At 56.4% G+C, this 22,702-nt stretch overlaps 1 protein-coding gene across 1 annotated transcript in view; it reads left to right on the top strand.

The window, feature by feature from the left end:
• SULT4A1 (sulfotransferase family 4A member 1) overlaps positions 1–22,702 on the top strand; it is a 37,771-nt gene that overhangs the window by 5,989 nt on the left and 9,080 nt on the right. The window contains exons 2-5 of the mRNA XM_031005558.3: positions 15,381–15,511; positions 17,291–17,371; positions 18,323–18,449; positions 22,550–22,644. Coding sequence (XP_030861418.1) covers positions 15,381–15,511; positions 17,291–17,371; positions 18,323–18,449; positions 22,550–22,644 — 434 coding nt within the window. The remainder of the gene's footprint in view (positions 1–15,380; positions 15,512–17,290; positions 17,372–18,322; positions 18,450–22,549; positions 22,645–22,702) is intronic.

The following is a 22,702-nucleotide window of genomic DNA, read 5'->3' as shown; positions in this document are numbered from 1 at the left end:
GTGCTGCTCAGACTGGCCTAGAATTCCTGGGCTTAAGCAGTCCTCTTTCCTCAGCCTCCTGAGTAGCTGGGTCTGCAGGCATACTGCTGCACCTGGCTTCTTTCTTTTTCTCTTTTTGTTCCAGTTTGGGTAATCTCTGTGGACCAATCTGTGGCTAACTGCTTCTTTCTTCTGCTGTGTCAAGTCTGCTGATGAGCTGTCAGAAGCATTCAATGTTTCTGCTATGTTTTTTTCCCTCTAGCATTTCCACTTAGAGTTTCCATTTCTCTGCTGAAATAATCCCATCTATTCATGTGTGTTGTCCATCTTTTCCTTGGGAACCTTTAACATGTTAATCAGACTTCTTAAAAATTCCATGAGTCTAATTCTGTTGATTGCTTTGTCTCTTGACAGTTTTGTTTGTGTGTGTGTGTGTGTGTGTGTGTGTGCCGTTTTTGTGAATAGTACCTTTTGACTGCTCAACACAGCATATTAGATAGTAGAGACTAGGGTCAGCCATATTTATGCTTGCAAATGAGGCCGGCTTTTTAACTGCTAGGCCATTAGTATAAGGAATTGAGTTAACCCCGCCTCGTTGGTCTGGTTTGGGTTCGGGTGTTGATCTGATTACCTTGAGTGACCACTGGTTTCATATTATTGTAATGTTAGCTTGCGTTCAGTGGAGGGGCTGAGTTTCCAGAGGTTTTTTCTCAGTGTTCCTGCTCCACCTCTACCTTTTGGTCTTCCTCGTAGGTCTGAACCTTGGAGGAGTTTTGTCTGCACACTCTTGCCCCTGTGCCAGTGATCGACTCTGCTGTTATCTGTTACTGTGGTTTAGTAGCTTGGTAGGGAGGGTTTGGGGTTCTCTGTTGTGTGGTCTAGCTGCAGTCTTCTGCAGGCTCCATGTTGCTGGGTCTGGGTAGGGCTTTTTCATTGATCCTGCCCTCCTCTGAGTGGCAGCCAAACTCTGCCTGGATGGTAACTCTTGTGCAGGAGTTTCATGTCCCTTCTGTAGCACTGAGAATCTCTAGTAGTCAGGGCCCAGGGACAGTTTCCTGCCCCTCCCCCAAGGGCAGAGTCTTGGTTTTTCCTTTTGCCCATCTCCAGCCACATTGGGTCTTCACCAGTGCCCTGGGAGGTGACACGGTTTGCTGCCCCTCTCTCAGTGGCTTAAAGCCTTTTTTCTGTAAGGGAGAAGGGTACAAGTAGGATGTTTTTCTTTTCCTACAGCCATGATACTGAGGAAGGCTCTCTCCGAAGCATGCTGCCCCCCACTCTTTCTCCTGAGCACCTGGCCTAGGTCTGGAGAAGAGCCTGTGTTTGGGTGTGAACTCTCTGCTCAGTGTGAGATTCTCTGGCTTCTCTGGCTTCAGAGGTTCTGTGCTGTCACATGGGCTCACCCTTGGCTTTTACCAGCGTGGAAACATTTTACCTGAATTCCTCTCTCCACCTGCATGGGCTGGCTTCTCTTCCTCCAGGGCCCTGTCTCAAGTGAGCTGGTGCTTGCCTCCTGCCACTCTGTGGAAGGGCCCATCTTGGTTGAGTGAAACTAGGATCTTGTATTTTATCTGACCTCTCCCTGTTAGTGTGGGGGCAGCTCTTTCCAGCATCCTGCATCTAGGGGGAAGTGGCCCTAGTGGTCCCTCCTGATCTCCGACCACTAGATCAGGTGGTGGGCATGTCTGTAGCTCCTGGGATGTGGGACAGGATGTTGCACAGTGTGACTGTGTTATGGTTAGCAGGGAGCGGGGTCCTAGCGTGGGCTTCTGGAGGGAGCGAGAGGAGAGTGGAGGGCCCATTGAGAGGTGGAAGCCTCCCTAAAGCATGCTTTGGAGACTTGCTGGCATTTTCTGGAAGCTAAACCAGTCATTTTGTGGGGGCTGGTGAGCCAGAGGCCCTGGCTTGGGCTTCAGGACTTGGCTCAGCTTGAAATGAGCCAGACTCTCCTGGGACCTGTTGACCCCACCAGCGGCAGGGGCATTGGACTAGGTGGTTGGCATTTGTCCTGCTCAAGCCTCAGAACAACCAGGGAGGAAAGCGGGTTTCCTGTCTTTGTGCCAAGCACTTTGTTTTATCCTCCCCATCCTCACAACTTTGCCATGAAATAGGCCATTTTTTGGGTAAGGAACCAAGACCCTGAAAAGAGACTGGCCTAGGCCAGCCCAACTCTGCAGGTGGCATCTCCCTGCGCTGCCACCTCCTTCCAGTGGGCCTGGCTTTGGGTGGTGCCAGCCCCGGGGTCATGAGTGGGATCAGTGCCTCGTCCACTGTGACTGTCCGCACCATCGTCGCTGCTGCTGATGCCTGGAGAGTGCTCTGTGGGGAATTACATTGAGTTCATCACTGTCCTCGCCTTCCAGATGAGGAACCCACATAGAGGGGCAGATCTTGTCCGGTGTCCCGTCGTCTGGAGGCAGCCGAGCTGGTTTCCAAATCAGGACTCTCAGATCCAGAGTCCTCATGACTGTCGCCTCTCTCAGGGCCTGCCCAGGCATGTGAGCGGGTGTGCTTTCGTACTAGAGAGTGGGCCTCCGCTGGCCCGGGGGGAGGTGGTCTCAGAAGGCAAGGGGGGAGGAAGCCAGGAAAGGGGTTCCTCTGTGGAACCCTGGGGCTCAGCCTGCCAGGATCCCTTGAGAGACGACACGAACACAGCTAGGAGCCTTCTTTGGCGTGTGGGGGGCAGGTGCCAACTCTTGTCCCTTAGTGGTTGGGGGTTGCTCAGGGCGTCGGCTCCCCGCACTTCTGGGCCTGTTCATCTGTGGCCAGGTGGGAAGCAGGTGCAGGTGCTTGAGGTCAGAAGCCCTCACCAGCGCTGCAGGTGACCTCTAGGGCAGCTGAGGGGTGTAGGTGGGCACTGGTAGGCTCTGCTGGAGGAGGGGACCGGTTATAAAGACCTGGTTTGAATTTTGATTTTGGGCAAGGCCCTGATTCTTTCCCAGCTGGTCTTGGCCAGACTGTCCCCCGTGTGTGCAGATTGACTAGATCCCTGCTTCGGGCTGGGCTTGGCGGGGGCAGCTCTGCTCCAGGGACCTCTTTTTCTCTTCCTGGGACTAGCAGGCTAGCCTGGGCCAATGGCCTTCTCTTGGCGACAGTGGAAATGCAGAAGAATAAGCGGAGACATGCAAAGGTCTCTGTTGGCCATGTCACATGGTTGTGCCCAGAGTCAGAGCAGGACCTTTATGAGGGGCCGTGAAGTCCCGCGGCAAAGATGTGCATGGGGCATGTGTTGGGGTCATTGCCCTGTCTGCCATTGTTGTCCGCACCATCATCACCACCACTGATGTCTTGGGAGTGCTACATGAGGGCAAACTGGGGCCCTTAATGCCGCACACCAGAGCCTCCTTTCCCCAAAGCTTCTTACAACTAGTTTCTCCCTTCGTCCTTAAGGTCCCATTGCAAAGGCTGTTGTTTTACAAAAGCCTTCCCTGACTTTCTCTCACACAAGGGCGGAGCCTCTTCCCCTTGAGGCAGAGCTTCTGCCCCCTGGGGCGGAGCCTCTTCCCCCTGGGGTGGAGCCACGCTCTGCTTGCTGTGCCAGCTCTGTCTGAAGGTGCAGCAGCCTCTTGGTAGCCTCTTGGCAGCCTCGGGGTTGTATACCCAGAACAGAAGAGCTAAAGGCCTAGGAGAAGTTCACTTTGAGGAAACTGAGGCCCAGAGGAGTGGTGACTTTCAGGCCTCCCAGAGTCACTGGCAGAGTTAGGCTGGGAATCTGGTCTCCAGGTCAGAGTCTCATCAGACAGAAGCTGGGGCCAACCCAGGGTTGCCGGAGCTTCCTGGACTGGTCAGGCCTGACTGTGGAACCCAGCATGCCACAGCTGCCTGGCATCACCCCAGCAGGAGGAGGGAGGCACAGCCAGTGACTGTGTCTGTTTCCCCTCTGCATCCAGCAGGGGTCTGGCTGTGGACGTGGCCCAGAGTGGGCAGGGGTGGGGTGGGGATGGCTGCAACTCGTTTCCCAGGGTCCCAGGCTCAGAAGTGAGCTGCCACTGTCATGGGTGGGGGTCAGTCCCAGCAACTGCCCTATCTGTTTCACCCTTGCTTGATCGTAGCTAGAAAATGGTCAGAGATTTAGCCCGCAAGTGAGTACACATGGGACGTGACCCTGTTTCGCTGCTCACTTGCTTTGTGAGCCTTGGTGCTGTGTGTGTGTAGTGTGTGTGGGTGTATGTGTGTGGTGTGTGTGTGGAGTGAGTGTGAGTGCACGTGTGCTGTGTCTGGTGTGTGTGTGCGTGCTGTGTTTGGAGGAGTGTGTGTGGTCTGTGTGTTATGTATGTGGTGTGCGTGAGTATACATGTGTGTCTGTGTGTCTGATGGGTGTGTAAAGCACTCTGGTTCTGGAGCGAAAGTTTGAGGTGCTGGGTTCACTGCCCACTGGCGTCTGTGGCCCTGGACATTCCATCCCTGAACTTGTGTGGTCCTGTGTGAAGCTGGATGGTAATAGCAGCTCCAGTGAGGTGTGTGAGACCCAAGGGGGAAGTCGTAGTGAGCTCCTGGGTCTCTGTCAGCATGTCCTCAGCTGGTGCTGTGAGCTGGGCTCCGGAAGTCTTGGTTCCCCATCTAGTTGCCAGCCGGGTGACCAGGAACTCTACTTTTCCTCTTAGAGCTTCCCGTCGTGCTCTGTGTCGAGGGCATTGTGTTGAGAGCTGAGAGACAGTGTGCGGAAGCACAGGGACAAGGACTGGCTGCAGCAGGCGTTTAACAGATGTCCTTCACCTTTTCCTTTTCCTTTTGGAGGTGGGGAGCATTCTCAGTGTCTGCTGGGGGGCAGTTCCCACCTGGATGGGGGCAGGAGCTCCCAGGTCCTGGACTGTTGCCTGGCCCTGATGGGTTGCCCCTTTAAAAGTTCAGCTGTGGGCCAGGCGTGGTGGCTTACATTTGTAATCCCAGCACTTTGGGAGGCTGAGGCAGGAGAATTGCTTGAGCCTAGGAGTTCAAGACCGTCTGGGCAACATAGGGAGACCCCCATCTCTACAAAAACAAAACAAAACAAAAAAAACCTAGCCAGGTGTGGTGGTGTGTTCCTGTGGTCCCAGCTACTTAGGAGGCTGAGGTGGGAGGATCCCTTGGACCCAGGAGGGTGAGGCTGCAGTGAGCCATGTTCAGCCTGAGCCACAGAGCGAGACCCTGCCTCCAAAAAAAAAAAAAGTCTAGCTGTTGCTGTTTCTCAGGGAGCTGGGGGATTCTGGCATCCCTGTGGATATCCTGGGACTCCAGAACCCTGTAGGGGGCTGTGTTTCAGTGGGGCAGACTGAACACACACGCTGGTGTCTGTTTCCTCTTGAAACCTCACTAAAGTGACAATAAAGGGATAGAAAGCTCTGAACTCCCAGAGCAGGAGAGGAGGGCGTGGTGGATTAGAAACCCAGAAGATCACAGGCAGGGCTGAGTGCTGTCTCACTGGGCAGGCGGGGAGCCTGAATGCCGCAGTCGGGAGGGCGGCCAGGTGGGAACCAATTCCAGCAGCCCAGCCCAGGAAGCAGCTGAGGTGGTGTCCATGACACTGGGGATGGAAACTAGAGGCTGTCACCAAGACAGTTTTCTTCTTCGGGGACCAGAGAGGCTGTGATGTGAGGGTCCTGTGACAGCTGAAGGCTGGGACACAGGGCATGTGGGAAGTAGGGCCTCCCACAGGCTGCACACTTGGAGGGTGGGATTACCAGCCCCTCCTCTCCTCAGCTCTCAGGATGCCTGTGACCTGGTTCCAGTCTCCAGGCTGGGGTTGGAGGCACCCTCTTTTGAGAAATTGACCCCAAAGCAGAGCCCTGTACCTCCCACCGAAGTGACAGGTCCTTAGCTGTGAAAGCACCAAGGCTGCTCCCCCAGGCACGTGTGGCCCCCAGGGCTGCTCCCACAGTCTCTCCTTCACCTGTGAGTGGACTCAAGATCACCAGGTAGTGAGTCTCCAACAGGAAGGATAGAGACCTGCAGAGACAAAACACAAAGCAGAAAAAAGAACTCCGAGAAAGCAAAGACCATGTGAGGAGCAGAAGAAAACCTAAAAACCCAGAATAACACCACCTCCACTCATAAGTCTTTGCAGTATCCTCTGAGCGTCAAGACACGTGTTGCTTTCACTAAAGGAACCAGCAGTGAAGACTGGAATAACGAGTGATCATCAAAGACTCCTGGAGATGAAAAGTGTGATGGTGGAGGTTTTAATTGCACAGTTGTGAGGTTTGGGTTGTCAGGCTGAGAAAATAGCCCAGGAAGTAGAATAAAAATTTTTACAAAATGGTGACAAACAGGAGCAAAAATATAAGAAAAATGGAAGATTAATCCTGGAGTTCCAGAAAGGGAACAGAGTACGGAAGAGAGAAAATTATTGAAGCTAGATTTTTCAGAATGTTCAGAGCTCAATGAAAGACACCCCCAACCCTTGCCAACTGTCTGGCCTAGTGAATGAGTAAACTGGGGCAAAGAGAAGATCTCAAAGCTCCCACAGAGAGAAAAATGGGCCCCCAGGATCTCAGCGGCACCATCGGCAGTGAGAAGACAGGATGACGGAAAGCGATCTCCAGCCTGGGCTTCTGTACCCGACCAGACTGTCCCTCACATGGGAGGTGGATGTGGACGTTTGCAGTCACCTCAGTCTCACACGCCCGGGAAGCAGCCAGGGCACCTGCAGTCAGGGGACGTGGAGAAAGGACCAGTGCACCCAAGGTAGGGGGAGGTCCAGGAAGATCCTGTGCAGCCATGCCAGGCCGTTCACTCAGATGAGGGAGGGAGAGCAGAGGGGACAGGGGCATGTCCCCAAGCAGCAAACAGGATCGAGCGAACACCCACCCGTGTCTCTGGCCACGTTGAGGCTTGTTAGAGTTGTGGAAGGAATGATTAATAATATAGAAAATGAAATAAGCAAACTAAGGCAGTTACCTACTCTGGGAAAAGTGAAATAGAATACAAAAGAGGAAATGTAATCACTACATGGTGTACTTTGCATTAAATACCAAATTAAGCCTTGAATTAAATCCAAAATCGTGCTGCGACTGTATCGGCAGGAGGGAAGCTTGTGAGTAAGGGAACTTGGCTAAGTCCTCATCTTTCGTAGTCGAAAATCATTAGCCCATCTAACATGTACAGATCATAAAATAATGATATCAGTACACTTTTTGGAAATTTGAGGGTAAAAATAATCTACCAAAGGTCTCCTTCCGGGGAGTGGGATTAGAGGAGGAGAGAACTGTGGGTCTTTGTGCCTTACAGGACTGACTTTTTCAACTAGGTGCAGGTGAAACCAGACATTTCCCGACTGCTTCGCAGGCGGGAGCTGGAGTACACGAGTGCTGGAGTCAGCTGGCTGCTCTGGCACTGGCAGGGGTGGACTCCACTCACTCAAACCTCCTTCGTTCCACCCTCCAGGGAGGGAGCACGCAGGTGAGCGAGGCAGGAACAAACTTTGCACCAGTCCCGCAGCAGCACCTGGGGTTCAGAGGAAGTTTTCCAGTGCTCTTTTAACCCAGCTGTCGGGGCTTAGGCGTTACCAGCTCAGTGGGCCCCTCTGCCTTTTCATGTGAGGCGGCTGCCTTCTGCCAGCGAGGGTTAAGGGTCAGTGTGACAGCCTTTTGCACCTGCACTCGTGGCACCCGAGTTCTTGTCTGGCATCCAGGAGGAATGAGGCTGCATGAATGAATTGAAGATGGTAAATGTGGGGGATTTTATTGCTGATGAAAGTGGCTCTCAGCGGGAAGGGGAGCTGAAAATGGGACTGAGTGGGAAGGTTATCTTCCCCTGGAGTCTGGCCATCCCTGGCCAGACTCTTTGAAGCTACACCATCAGCCTGTTCCTCTGAAGTCACACTGCTTCTGTCCGATGTCCAACCGTAGTCTCTGACGTCTAGTTACTTTTTCTCTCTCTGCTGGCTGAATTCGGGGGTTTTTATAGGCACAGGATTGGGGGCAGGGAGTGGTTTTGGAAGAGATAACATCTGAGCGGGAAAACGGGGATGTAAGCTCTCACTTTGGGTCTTCGTATCAGGCCTTTTGGCTTGAGGGTGGGACCCCTGCTGGGGACCTGCCGTCTTCTGCCCCGTATTTCCCTGCCCCCTGTCCCTATCACAGGTGCAACTGGTGAATCCTGTGAGTGAAAATCAGAGGGTTTCAGCCACAGGGTCCTAGTGGTTTCCAGGACGTTCTGATCAGTTCTGATGCTTTCTGTGAGTTCTGGTGGGAATTTTGATGGGCTCTGTGCCTGGTGTTGAGACAGGCCATGCCCTAGAGTCCTGGGGAGTTCCACCCCAGAACAGCAGTGGCCTCCCGCAGGCCTCGACCCAAGTCCAGGTGTCAGTGTGCACTGCTCGCTGCTGCAGGGGGTATTGATCGGTTTGCCACTCAGAAGTAATTACAGTGGTGTCAGCAGAAGCACTTCTGTGAATTACTGCTTCCAGCCGACTTGCGAAAAGCTGCTGGAGAGCGTTTGGCTCGAGTCACTGGCCAGCAGGTGGCTCTGCCCTGTTGGCTCCCCTGGTTTCTGTTTGAAAGCTTGACTCTTCCCCGCTCAGGGTGGATCTGCTGGGGCCTGGGCTGGCTTCCAGCTGCCCAGCTGTGATGAGGAAGATTGGTGCCCTCCCAGGCCGCCACCTCGGCAGCGGCGTATTTGCCCTCACTGCTCTGCAAGGGGCCCAGCGTGGCCACAGCCCCATGCCCCCTGTTTGTCCTGCAGCAACATGACAGGCCTCACTAGGACTCCTCCACCTCTCACTCCTGCCTCAGCCCCACCTGGCCCTGCCGGGAAGCGACTCCAGCTCCAGGTGTGGCCCCCACTTCCCAGTGCCTTGTTTCCCTGTCAGTAAGGGCAGTGCTTGTGGACCCTCCTGCTCGAGGCTGGTGGAGGGCACCACAGGGTTGGCTGTGGGCATTGCTTTGCCTGCTCCAGGTGTGTGGCTTCATCGGTAGGTCCCAGGAGGGTCCTGTCCTGTGCTGTGGATGAGGGTTGCCAGGTTTGCTGTGAGACTGTGGCATGTCCTTGCACGGGAGCAGGCCCTGTTGCTGGTGCCCCATCTTGATTTCAGTTGCTGAGTTGACATTTGTTTATATTGATTCTCTTCGGGCCTCAGCAGGTTGCTTTGTGGCCCTTCTGCGCGTCATCTCCTTTGACCCCAGCAGCCCTGTGAAGAAGGGAGGGGCATCACCACCTCCATTTTCTGGAAGGTGGCAGGGATGGTGTCATTCCTGGGACTCCTGGGCCAGCCTGGAGCCTGGCACATAGTGAGCCCTCTGCTGAGTGAATAAAAGGCTCGCTGGGTGGGTGGGGGTACCTGCGCTGGGGTCAGAGCACCAGGCAGGAATTAGGAGGGTGGTGGCAAGGCGGGTGGAGGGGAGAGCAGCAGAAGAGGATTCTCCCTCAGTCTCCAGAAAGGGGCGCAGCCCTGCCCACACCTCGACTTTGGGACTTCTGGCCTCCAGAACTGTGAGAGAATACGTTTCTCTTGTTTTAAGCCACCACGTGTTGGGTGATCTCCAGCAGCACCCCAGGAAACTAAAACAGTGACTAAGACCAGTTCCCTGCCCTCACAGGGCTTGCCCCAGCCAGGCACAGTGTGACAGTGTGCTAGGACAGTGTCCAGGGCTCTGTGGGACCAGGCAGGGGCACCTGATCGAGCGGCGTGTTGTTAGGGAGGGCTTCCTGTGAGCAGTGACCCACAGAGCAAGCCCAAGCTGGCCAGGCAGAGGGCAGCCTGTTGAAGGCTTTGGGCCACTGGGGCGCTGGGCTTGGAAGGGGGTGGGAGGCTGGCCAGAGAAGAGGGGGTGGGTGGAGGGCTGGCAGGGCCACGTCACTGGGACCTCAGGAGCCCCTGGGTGCAGGTGGCCACAGCAAGGGTGGGTGGAGGGGCTGTGCAGGGCTCATGCCCACGCCCAAGGGCACCACCAGGAGCATGGAGAGAGACCAGTGGGAGGAGTGCTGGGTGCCACAGCTTGGCGTCTGGCAGAGGGCCTTGCAGAGCTAGGGCTGTCTTCGAAGCTGGGTTTGATCTTTGGTTCCAAGTGCTTAGAAGTGTACCTGGAATGGGGTAAGTGACCAGATAGTATAATGACCATTTTTCTTTGATCATGTTATCACATCTTGCCAGCTGGCTTTATGCCCTAGGAAGGCCGGGGCCTGTTCCCTGAGTGTTTCGTGGTGTGTGTTCTCGGTGCCCCTCCCTCCCTGATGCCCACATTGACCTCCTGTTGAATTCTCCTGGAAGCTGGAAAACGTAAGGTCAGGAGGTGTTCAACCAGGAAATGGATGTGGCAGGCTGGAGAGAAGGGCCACGGGGACAGGGCCGGGTGGACCTGACGAGTCAAGAGCTTCCTTTGGCTGATATTCTGGCATAAATATTGAATGGGGGTGAGGACGGGACTTGTGGAACTGAAGTGGCCGATATTGATGTAAGAAGACTTTAACGTGCAGAGAACGTCTGTCTGGGTCGTTGGCCTGCGGGGCTGCAGGGGTGGGGAACGTGAAAAATAGGTGATGAAAATGTCACTGGGAGAGGCCCATCTCAGGGACGCTGCCCACAGTCTGATTTCTAAGGACAAAGACCCCCTCACTGCAGCTGTCCTGAGCTGCTGGGTGGATGGTCCTCACCAGGAGGAACAGGCAAGACAGCCACACCCTGGTTCTATAACCCTTGGCACATTTTGGCCTTAGCCTCGTCTGCCATGAGGATGGTGGTACTTCCTACTCAGGTTGGTGGGAGAGTCCATGGGCTGAGAAGTTCTTTGTGTGTATTGAAAAGAGCTTGTTTTCCATCACAAAGCCACACCACTTCCTTCCTTCAGTGCCTTTGCTCCAAAGCTCCCTCCTCCAGGAAGTCTTCCTTGATCAACACATCCCCTTCTGATTACTCAGTGTCTATGCAGCAACCAGCGTTTGTCGGTCCACTCAGGAAATATGAATTGAGCACGGCCACATGCTGGCTCTCCTGGTGCAGCAAAGAACAAGACAAAACAGCCTCTGTCCTTAAGGTGGAGAGAGGAGAGAGCATGTAAAAGAATTTGCAGGCTTTTTCTGGGCAGGTAGATAGCACATTGGAATCGCATGACAGGGCGAGGGACGGGAGTTAGTCCCACAGCTAGTGAAGGAGACTGTGCTGACTGAGCGGCATCTGATCAGGCGCAGGGAGGAATCAGGGAGTGAGGAGGCTCCAGGCAGGGACACCAATGTCGGCAGCCTGGGGAAGGGCCGGTTGGGCTCAGAGGCTGGAGGGAGCTCAGGGGAGAGCCAGGTGGTGAGGGAGTGGAACATGGTGAAGGCCTTGCGTTGACTCTGTGGGAGGCAGAGCTGCCTGACGGCGGCAGTGGACAGTGGTGGAGTCTGACTTCCATGTTAAAGCCACAGTTTTGGCCGCTGGGTTGAAAACAGGTAGAATAGTGGTCCCCAACCTTTTTGGCACCAGGGAGTGGTTTTGCGGAAGACAGTTTTTCCATGGACCCAGGTGGTGGGTGGTGGGGATGGTTTCAGGATGAAACTGCTCCACCTCAGATCATCGGGGTTTAGTTAGATTCTCATGAGGACCACATAGCCCAGATCCCTCTCAGGTGCAGTTCACGATAGAGTTTGTGCTCCTGTGAGAATCTCATGTTCCCACTGAGCTGACAGGAGGCAAAGCATAGGCCGGAATGCTTTCCCGCCCACCGCTCGCCTCCTCCTGTGCGTCCCGGTTCGGAACAGGCCACAGATCCGTGGCCTGGGGGTTGGGGACCCCTGGACTAGAAGGCAGAGTGAGCTGGGTGGCAGCAGAGAGCCAGGGAGGAGCCCTCGTAGGAAGCAGTTCAGGTGTGAGGACGCAGTGTCACAGGGGGAGGGTCAGCTCTGGACACACCCGACGGCAGGGTCGGCGGGGCTCACTGAGGCAAGGACAGAGGAGAGGAGCCGGGTGAGCCACAGTGAGGCCACCATCCGGCCTGAGCCTCTGTCGGCTGGAGGGGCTGCTTGCTGAGACGGGCTGCGGGTGCTGCGGAGGAGACAGCCTTGGATGCTGCCCCCAGAGCTGGCCGGGTCCCGCTGAGGCACTGGGCAGCGGGTGAGCTGCTGGAGTTGGTGGGCATGTGCCCCGGAGGCTGATGTGTGGAGGGGTGGACCTGGGTTTGGCCTGGGGGCAGGGGACCAGGGCTGCACTCCGGGCTGTCACCACGTTCAGGGTGGGGAGATGAGGAGCCAGTGGCAGAAACTGGAGCCGCTGATATGAAGGGACCACAGTGGGTTAAGCTGTGCCTGTTTCTTCTGGGAGGTCAGACAAGGTGATGACAGAGGATCACTGGGGACCTGGAGCTGTTTTTGGGCCTGGGAACAGAGGCTGGAGAAGGCGCAGAGGGCTGCCTTTCTCCCTGGGAGTTACCTTTGGTCCCGGCACACTTCTGGTTGGGTGTCCTGCCTGGCCCTAGGGTCCTCAAATGGGACTCTGCGCTCAAGGCACCAGTGCATGTGGTCAGCCCCGTGTGTGGTCCAGGCGGGGCCCCGCTTCCTTCTGCCTGCACCAGGTGTGGAGCCGGTCACAGTGCCTGCTCCCCTGGGCCAAAGCAGGGAGGAGAGGGCCTGTCCCGTGCATCCCAGGGTGTGCACTGCAGGTGATCCCGGCCATCAGAAAAGGCCGACTTGAAGGGGCAGGGGCTCTGAGACAGCTGTGCCTAGGCTGAGACTGGGAGGAGCATACAGGCGGAGCGGAGAGTGCTGTGGTTGGCCCCGCCCAGGAGGGTGCAGCCTGGACCCCGCACCAGGTGTGCAGAGCTCAGAGGGCCTCAGTAAATGGTTGAATGCCTGGGCCTGAGTGTGTGAACATTGGGAAGCTACGGAAGGGTTTTGGGCTGGAGGCCGTCGGACCTGAGTGCGAAATGTGCTGTTCGTCCTAGAGGGACGGTTCCCAGACCCAGGCAGGAGGCCTGGCTCAGCCGTGTGGCTGATTTGTGAGGAGGGAGAATTGGTCCGTAGGTCTGTAGCCCTGTGGGCAGCTGTGGTCCTGTGAGTGAGTGCCAGGGTGTCCTCAGCACACACGAGCTCCCCCACAGGCCTCTCCCTGCCTTTAATGGCACAGCACGCTGGGCTTGCCCAGGCTCTTCCCGTTGGCCGCATCTCCCCACAGTCTTAGGAGAGGAGGTTATGCTGACCAGGCCACTGGTGGGTGGAGGTGATTTGTCTCTTTTTAATTGAATTATATCTTACATGTGCATATCAGTTGGAGAAAAGCCCTCAAACCGCTTTTCCTCTGCTCTCACACAAGAGTCAACACAGAGGACTACTGTGGCGGACAGGCTGGGGATTTCTCCCCGCCAGCAAGCAGGCACTCAGTCCTGCAGCAGCACCAGCTGGATGTCCCCCAGTCCAGTTCAATTCCAGCACTGCCCACCTGGAGACAGCACGAGATCCCATGGGGCGAGGGCTCAGTCCCACAAGACTGCCCCCAGTTCTGATGCCAACCACAAGCCCCAGGTTGTTTTGCCTGTGCGTCTCACCCACTGGCTATAAATTGGGGTTCGACACCCCCTCGCCCACGTTTGACTAATTTGCCAGAGCGGCTCACAGAACTCAGGGCAACACTGGCATTTCCTGGTTTATTATAAAGGATGCTACAAAGGCTTCTGATGAATACCAGAGGAAGAGATGCCTGTGGAGGATGGAGGAGGGTACGGAGCTTCCATGCTCTCTCTGGGCAAGCCACCCTCCAGGAACCCCCATGTGTTCAGCTCTTTGGAAGCTCCTCAAAGCCTGTCCTCTTGGGCCTTTTATGGAGCCCTGATTGGCTAGGCATGGTGGAAGCATGTAGAAATGGGACTGGACAAAAGGGCTGTGAGCCCAACACTGTCAGTCGGAGTGGGGAGCCCAGGAAGGCCTGCCTGTGCGACATTCCTTCCTCCCCTTCTGAACTGGGGGTCTCATGACCCACACAGTCAGAAAAGGCAGGTCAGAGAATTTTTCTTTTTGTTTTTTGAGATAGATTCTCACTCTGTTGCCCAGGCTGGAGTGCAGTGGTGCAGTCACAGCTCACTGTAGCCTCTACCTCCTGGGTTCAAGTGATCCTCCCACCTAAGCCTCCTGAGTAGCTGGCACTACAGATGTATGCCACTATGCCCAGCTAATGTTTTTATTTTTTATTTTTTGTAGGAACAATGTCTTGCTATGTTGCGCAGGCTGGTCTCGAACTTCTGGCCTCAAGCAGTCCTCCCAGTTTGGCCTCCCATAGTGCTGGGATTACAGGCATGAGTAACTGTGCCCAGCCCAGAGAATTTCTTCATAGCCAGCTCCAAGATAGAAAGGCGGGGGAAGATTCAAGTATATTTTCAGTTTGTATGGCCTGCCTTGGGGAGAAAAAGGAACAGGTGAAAGGGGTGGGGGCAGGAGAAGGTCAGAGAGAGAGGGAGAGAGAGAGAGAGAGAGAGATGCTGTTTACTGAGGCCTGCTTCTAAGGCCTGGAGTGGTCCAATGTTATGACAAAAGACTGTAATAAGGGCTGGGGGGATAATAAGCCAGGAGCCATAGATGGAAACCTGCACATATCATAATGTAGCATGCTTCCATGTAATTCCCACCAGACCCAGTTAATAGCTCTAGACCCCGGAATCACCTTTGTGTCTTCTCTGAATCAGTAACCAACCCAAAATATAAACACTGTTCTCACTTCTATCACTATAGTTGAGTTTTGCCCATCCTTGAATCTCATGCCAATGGGACATACAGGATTGTACCCGAGCGCCTTGGGGTGGGAGGACTCCATCACATCCTGTGTGGGGGGCTTGGCCATGCTGTGTCTGCAGTTCCATCACATCCTATCTGTGGGGCTTGGCCGTGCTATGTCTGCAGTTCATTCTTTTTTGTTGCTGTTTAGTACCCCATGGTGATTGTCACAACTTACTCATTCTATTGCTGATGGGTATTTGTGTTTCCAAGTGACTTTATGAATGATGTGGCCAAGACTGTTCTAGAACCTGCATACTGGTGGACAAGCACTGGCTTCCCTTGGGTGTCTCCCCAGGATAGTTCCTGGATCATGGGCTATGTGTATATAGCTTCAGTAGATACTGGGCAGACGTCATTTCCTCATCTTGGCTAGCAGGTCATTCCCCCGACCCATCATTCCTGCGTAAAGTGCCAGGTTCAGCCTCAAGTTGGGCCAAGTCACCCACCCGTTACAGCCCCAGAGCCGCTTCCATAACAGGGGCTGGGTTCTGTTCTGTTCTGTTCTGTTCTCCTAACAGCCCTGTGAAGCATCCTGGCCCCTCTGAGAATCAGAGCCGACTGGCCCAAGACCCAGCACGGGGGATTCAGGCTGAGACCGTGCGGGGCGTGCTCCTCTTCCCAGACTCAGTCGCCCTGGGCCCCACCTGGGGCTCTTGAGCGCCTTCTTGGGCAGCAGGTGTTGACCTGAGCACAGGGCCGGGCGCGTGGGCTTCCTCTGAGCACCCCGCGCTGGGGCTTCTCCCCTCCAGGCACCGGCTTGCTGCAGGAGGTGGTCTACTTGGTGAGCCAGGGCGCCGACCCCGATGAGATCGGCTTGATGAACATCGACGAGCAGCTCCCGGTCCTGGAGTACCCACAGCCGGGCCTGGACATCATCAAGGTACCCAGGGCCAGCAGCACCTGTCCCAGCACCTCTTTAGGGTATTTCTACCGTTACACCTGATGATTGACAGTTGCTCCTGGGGGCTCTGTGGATTAGGGGAGAGCAGATAGCCCCAGATAGCCAGGGGAGAAGCTGGCAGGCCTGAGCTGGCAGTGACCTGGAACCTGATGAGGGCGTGGGTGACACATCAGCGTCAGGGAGTCTGTGAGGTGGAAAGGAAGTCAATGCCTGGGGGGCACAGGGCTGAGGGGCCATTTGTGGGGAGCAGGCCCTGGGCCTCCCCCTCGCTTTCCCCTGGGGGCCCTCCTCTGAGGGAGCTGGGTAGGATGTGTTTGCATCAAATATTTGGTATCAAGAATGAATAAATGTTACCCCAGAGCCCTGCTCCCCGCACCCCTGAGACACACCCACAGGCACCCCCACCCCGTCCGCTGCACCTCTTTAGTTCCAGCCTCACACCTGAATGGGCCAGAACTGCAGCCTCCACCATGTCTGTCGTCCGCCCTCTGGAGCAGCATTCCAAAACCCAGCTCTGAGAGTGCCATCGCACCCCATGTCATGCTCTGAGAGTGCCATCCCTCCCCATGGCACAAGACCCCTGTGGCCCTCCAGGGCCCCTGTCTGCACCCCAGCGTCTCGGGCCTGAATGGCCATTTTGCTCTCCTTGTCCATGCGGAACCATCTGGGAGTCGTTCCGTACTGCCGTGCCGAGGGCCACCGCATTCAAGGCACTGCTCTTGGCATTGGGGGCAGCAGTGACTGACAGCATCAGGCCCGGCCTTTCAGCCCAGGAAGCCATAGTAGCTAGCCAGCGATCAGCGCTGGGAGGGGAGCAGATCAGGAGGGGACCAGCAGTCTCCTGTGGGGATGTCTGAGGCAGGTCCTGAAAGAGGAGAGGAGCAGAGGGACCCGTGAGCAAAGACCCCACGGCACAAGGGGCCTGGCCTTCCAGAGCAGTAGGCAAGCCTGGGGGTTGCAGGCAACGGTTCCGGGCTCTTTGGCTTCATGAGGGCTGGGCCCATTCCTAGGGCAGCTGGGAAGACGGGCTCTGAGCAGAGAGCACGGTGCTGACTGGTTTACAGGACCACCCTGGCTGCTGATGGGAAGGCCTGAGGGGCAGGTGGAAGCAGCGAGCGCATCAGGCCAGGTTGCTGTGCGGTCCAGCGCCAGCCTGGCAGCACCCACTGGGGCTGGTGCCTTCTGCTGCCTCTGCTGCCCTCCGACGCCACTCCAAGCCGGGGCAGTAGCTCCCAGGCCCCCTGAGCAGACCCTGTGGCTGTGGCTATGGCTATGATAGGTGGACTCCCCAGGCCAAAGTCAGGGACCCTTGTCTCTACTGCCAGGGTCCAGCAGGGGTGTGCTCATGTCTCAAATCTTTGTCTTAGGTGACAAGGGAGGCTGTCCTGGCTGGGTCCGAGACTCTCTCCGGGAGAGGAGACCAGGGAATGACAGCCTTGCCTCCTCTTGCTCTGACCCCTCCCCACTCCTGGCCTCACCTTTCCCTCTGACCCCTACCGTTCTCCCCTGGCCCCCACCCCTTCCCTTGTCCTCTGGTCCCCCTGCTCCTGGCCTTACCCCTCCCCCTGGCCTCACCTGTCCCTCTTACCTGACGCTCTCCTGACCCCTCCGCTACCCTAGACCCGCCGTTCCCTCTGATAACTCCACTTCCCCTGAACCCCACCCCTTCCTTCCTCCTCTGGCCCCCTTCCCCTTGGTCCCACTCCTCCCCTTGGTCTCACCCTTTCCTCTGACCTGCCTCTCCCTCTGACTCCACAGGAACTGACCTCTCCCCGCCTCATCAAGAGCCACCTGCCCTACCGTTTTCTGCCCTCTGACCTCCACAATGGAGACTCCAAGGTAAGCTGGCACCTCCTCTGCCTCCCGAGATGAGTCCCCACCAAGAGGAGCCCAAGGTCCCTGTGCAGTACACATGCAGGTCCCTGGCACTTACCTGGCCTTGGGGGCTGTCTTCCCAAGGAGCCCACATGTGAAGATCCCTTCTGAGGTGGTCTTGGGTCATGCGTCTCTAGCATTTTACCCAAGTTTTTTACGACGGGTTGGTTTTTACCTCACAGTCGAACATGGCTGTGGCCAGCCTAATCCAAAGCAGGTCAGCAGGCGTGTACCTGCTTTGGGCCGAATTCTCTTTGTTTTTCAATTGCATCAAATGCCAAGGCCTGTGGGGTTTTTTTGTTTGTTTGTTTTTTTGTTTTTGAGACGGAGTCTTAGTCTGTCGCCCAGGCTGGAGTGCAGTGGCATGGCTCACTGCAACCTCTGCCTCCCTGGTTCAAGCGATTCTCCTGCCTCAGCCTCCTGAGTAGCTGGGACTACAGGCATGTGCCACCACACCCGGCTAATTTTTCTATTTTTGGTAGAGACAGGGTTTCACCATGTTGGTCAGGCTGGTCTTGAACTACTGACCTCAGGTGATCTATCCACCTCGGCCTCCCAAAGTGCTGGGATTACAGATGCGAGCCACCACACCCGGCCAGAGGCCTGTGTTCTTACCACCAGGATCAGGGTTGTAAGTTTTTTGTCTTCTGCAGATTTTAAAGTAGTTCTAGAGGACAGAAATAAAATGCTCAAGTAATTTTCCTGGCCAGCACTACTGCATGGACAGGGCACCTTTCTGCTGAAACAGCGAAGCAGCAGCACCCAGCAGCCGTGCACATGGGCCCCAACTGGACGCTGGAAGCAGGTGTTGGTTTGTGAGGTGCACCAGCAGGTTCAGGGGGGCTGGCCTGTGTCGGGGCAGCCCTGCCTGGGAGGGAAGGAGACACGGACTCACCCTGCTCCTGTCACCCACAGGTCATCTATATGGCTCGCAACCCCAAGGATCTGGTGGTGTCTTATTATCAGTTCCACCGCTCTCTGCGGACCATGAGCTACCGAGGCACCTTTCAAGAATTCTGCCGGAGGTTTATGAATGATAAGCGTGAGTGTTGCAGCCTGGCGGCATGTTAGAACCGGAGCCGTCTGTTGTCGTGGACGGCCTGGCAGGTGCTGGGTGCTTCCCCGACACGGTCTCCAGTTCTGACAGTGACCATGTAGGTCAGGCCCGCGGTCACTTTACAGATGAACACACTGAGGCCGAGGGTCGTGAACGTGGCCGAGATCCTAGAGCTGGTGTGTGTCAGAGCAGGTCCATCTGAACCCAGAGCCCTTCTCTTCTACCACACTGTCGGGGTGTCTGAGAAGTTCCCCAGTTAAAACATCCATCCTTCCTACCTGGGTTTCAAACAGGGAGAGAATGAAAACAGTAAAAATGGAGGCCCAGGTATCACTGCTGTTAGTGACAGGGCCTGGAGTGGAGACTGGAGCTAAGTGTGACAGGCATGGGCCTTTGGCTGAACCTCAGGCACAGGCAAGCCACTGGGGCAGGGCACACTTGTGCCCGCCGGGAGGAGGACAGCCAGGCTGAACCTCAGGCACAGGCAAGCCACTGGGGCAGGGCACACTTGTGCCTGCTGGGAGGAAGACAGCCGGGCTGAACCTCAGGCACAGGCAAGCCTCCGGGGCAGGGCACACTTGTGCCCGCGGGGAGGAGGACAGCTGGGCCGAGAGTGCCGCGTGCTGTTCCCTGGCTTCCATTCCAGCCCCTGCGGAGGAACGAGGCTGGGTTCCACCCTGCCCTGCTCTCAAGGAAGGCGGGACCAGGCCTCTTGTCTCGGTCCCACTCGCTCCCAGTCCTTACTCTCTTGCCCCGCCGGGCCACCTGTCCCTCGGGAGTGGTGGCAGGACCTCCTCAGTGCAGCTCTGTTCCTGCCTTCCTGAGGGGCTCCCCATGGCCAGCCATGGCTTTGGGAGGTCCTGGGACAGAAAGTGGGCAGTGTAGGGTGTGCAGGCAGAGGAGCTTTGAAATGTGTCATAATAGCTGCACTTTAATTAAATCTACACTGAGACTCTTCCCTACCCAAGGCTGAAAATACACTTTCTGTTTTATTTCCCAACTGAAGTGATGCTGAGCCGCATTGTTCAATGTGGCTTATCGGGGGTTCTGCAGGGGGCTTATGTGACAAGATGAGGATGACTCATGTAGCAGAGATCCTGGAACGTAATGCCCCTGAGTTTAAGTGGAACTTAGGGCAGTGGACCTAGAGCTGCCGCCAGGCCTGGTTGAAGGGGACCTCTTGGCGGGGCGGTGCAGGGCGCCACAGGCTGACTCTGTTGCTTGCAGTTTGAAAACCCACGAGGGCCTCAAAGCCCTGGGATGATTCTGTTTCCTGCCCTTGAGCCTCTGCTTCCACTGTGCCTGCTGAGAAGTGGCCCTGCCTGCAAGGGGTAGGAGGCCCCAGACCGCACCCCGAAGCCCCCTGAGCCTGCTCTGGGCCTTCTGTCCAGCCTGTCTTCCCATGGCCTCCTGGCCCTGGCACCTGCTCTTGTGGTCCACCGGGCATTTGGAGCAACCCACTCGTGGACTTCTGAAGCTGTTTCCTAGGGTCCAGCATGGACTCTCCTCTCTGCAAAGCATGGGGACAAGACCCACATTCAGACCAGCACGTGGAAGAGGCTACAAACATCTTGCTCAGGCCAGAGCAGTTAACAGTTCTCTTAATATAGGCCTCTCCATGTCACCACAGTCACAGACCCATCCTCCACTGAGTGCAAGGTCCCACACACGTGCCTTGGTCCCAGCAAACCCTGTAGACAGGCCCACTCAGCACCCCTGTGCTCCATCCTTCATTGTCACTCAGTGAGCACGCACATACTGAGGACCGCTGGACCCCCCTCCCTGATGTCCTGAAGACGGTGGAAACTAATATGCACGGGAACCCTGAAAGCACACCATGTCCAGACAGGCCAGGATCAGAGGCCACAGCACAGGGCAACAGCAGGAGGGACCTGCATAAACAACCACGCATGAGGCTGGACCAGCTCTGCGAGGCTGGAGGGCAAAGGGCCCTGGAGGCAGGTGACACCTGCAGTGTGAGGATGCCCCGTGACAGGCTTCCTGTGACACCTGCAGTGTGCGGACGCTGTGTAGACAGGCTCCCTGTGGCACCTGCAGTGTGAGGACGCTGTGTAGACAGGCTCCCTGTGGCACCTGCAGTGTGAGGATGCTGTGTAGACAGGGTCCCTGTGGCACCTGCAGTGTGAGGACGCTGTGTAGACAGGCTCCCTGTGGCACCTGCAGTGTGAGGATGCTGTGTAGACAGGGTCCCTATGGCACCTGCAGCTGGAGGACGCTGTGTAGATAGGGTCCCTGTGACACCTGCAATTGGAGAATGCTGTGTAGACAGGGTCCCTGTGGCACCTGCAGTGTGAGGACGCTGTGTAGACAGGCTCCCTGTGGCACCTGCAGCTGGAGGATGTTGTGTAGACAGGGTCCCTGTGGCGCCTGCAGTGTGAGGACACTGTGTAGACAGGGTCCCTGTGGCACCTGCAGTTGGAGGACGCTGTGTAGACAGGGTCCCTGTGGCACCTGCAGTTGGAGGACGCTGTGTAGACGGGGTCCCTGTGGCACTTGTAGTGTGGCATGCAGCCTCTGTGTCCATGTCTTCTCTGGGGTGGACAGTGAGGTTTTGTTACTCTTCCTTAATATTCCAGATGGATGATTCCCTTCCCTTTCACAGAGCAGCGTGGAGCCCAGGGAAAAGCGTGGAGGGGCCCGGCGTCCTCGCCTCCTCTCAGGCATTCCGGTGGGAAGGCTCTCCACCCAGCAACCCACAGCTCATTCCCGTCCCCCCTCCTGCTCTGGGGACTCCGTGCACTTGCTCCTCACATCAGCGCAGGACCACACGTGCAGTCCTTCATGCCTTGCTTCTTCCAGAGTCCTCACACTATTTCCCCCTGCAACTCCATGTCACCGGGATGTCTGTCTTTGACATCTTGCTACATTCTTCCTTGGAATGAAGTGGGGTTTTTCTTTACCTTCCGTGTTCACAGGGCCATTTGACTCTTCCTTCTGCCCCAGGGACTCATCTGCTTGGACTTAGCTCCCCATCATGGGCTGCAGTCAGGCCACTTGGGCTTCCCTGTCTGGGCCCCCATGATTATTGACCTGTTGGTGACTTGGGCAAGTCTCTTCCCTTCTCTAGGACTCAGCTTTATTCCGCAGAAAGTGGAGGTTTTGGTGGGGTGTGGGTGCAGCTCCTCCCTGGGAATCCTGCCGGGCGGCAGGGCCCAGCAGAGGAGTCTCTACACCAGCGCTCGTCATCCAGCTGGGCTGCTTCCTGCTGCTTAGTACAGTCAGCCCCCCACTGCCCAGTGATCCTTAACTGACGCCTTGCTCTCTGTCATATGGAGGTCCCCGTGGAAGAAACCGTCACAGTGGTGGGCACGGCATGTGGCAGGCAGGGGAGGATCCATAGCTTTTATAAAGAACACTGCAAAGCAGGCTGGAGACTCCATGAGTTGGTCCCTGCCTGTGTGCCCCACCCCACACCAAGGGCTCTGAGGCAGCGCAGGCCACGCAGAAAGCACAGGGCCAAGGTCTGGGTGCAGAAAGCGCAGGGCTGCGGTGTGGGTGCAGGAAGCCCAGGGCCGCTGTGTGGGTGCAGGAGTGCTGGCCTCTTGGAGGTCAGGACAGGACTCCCTGCCCATCTTCAGCTTTCAGGTCCCATGGAGAGTTCCTCGATTTATTGAGGCTACTGCCTGTCGCCCTCTTGCCCAGCAGGGCCCCGTGTTCTGGATCTGTCCTACAGCTTCCTATACCCCACCCTGTCCCCACTAGCAACCCTAGCGGCTCCTGTCCCAGTTCCTCTGGGCTTTGTTCCAGGGCTTCCTGGAGACCACTTGTTAAGCAGATAAAGTAACGGGCACTGTTGCAGTCCACTGCCAGGTACCACAGGGACCACCTTCTCAGAGGCTGTCACCCCCATGGTCAGGCCTTCAAGGCGTGCCGAAGGCGGGAGGGCTGGGATGGCTCAAGATGTGAGTGCCTTGGGGGCCTTTGCCAGACTTGTCCGCAGGGATCACGATGTCCTCATCACGGCTGCTGGGTGGCAGGAGGGCAGCCCTGTGGGGTGGGGATGGCCCCATGTGTGCGCTTCTCCTGCCCAGCTGTGTGGCTCACCCTGTCCCCTGTCTCCGCAGTGGGCTACGGCTCCTGGTTTGAGCACGTGCAGGAGTTCTGGGAGCACCGCATGGACTCGAACGTGCTTTTTCTCAAGTATGAAGACATGCATCGGGTGAGTGCTGCCGGAGCAGCTGTCCTCGGGGTGCCCTGGCCCTCGGCCTGGCAGCTCC

Source organism: Gorilla gorilla, chromosome 23 (genome assembly GCF_029281585.2).
Source record: "Gorilla gorilla gorilla isolate KB3781 chromosome 23, NHGRI_mGorGor1-v2.1_pri, whole genome shotgun sequence".
Lineage (NCBI taxonomy): Eukaryota > Metazoa > Chordata > Mammalia > Primates > Hominidae > Gorilla > Gorilla gorilla.
The sequence above is the reverse complement of the archived record's forward strand: the minus strand, read 5'-3'. Positions and strand labels throughout refer to the sequence as shown.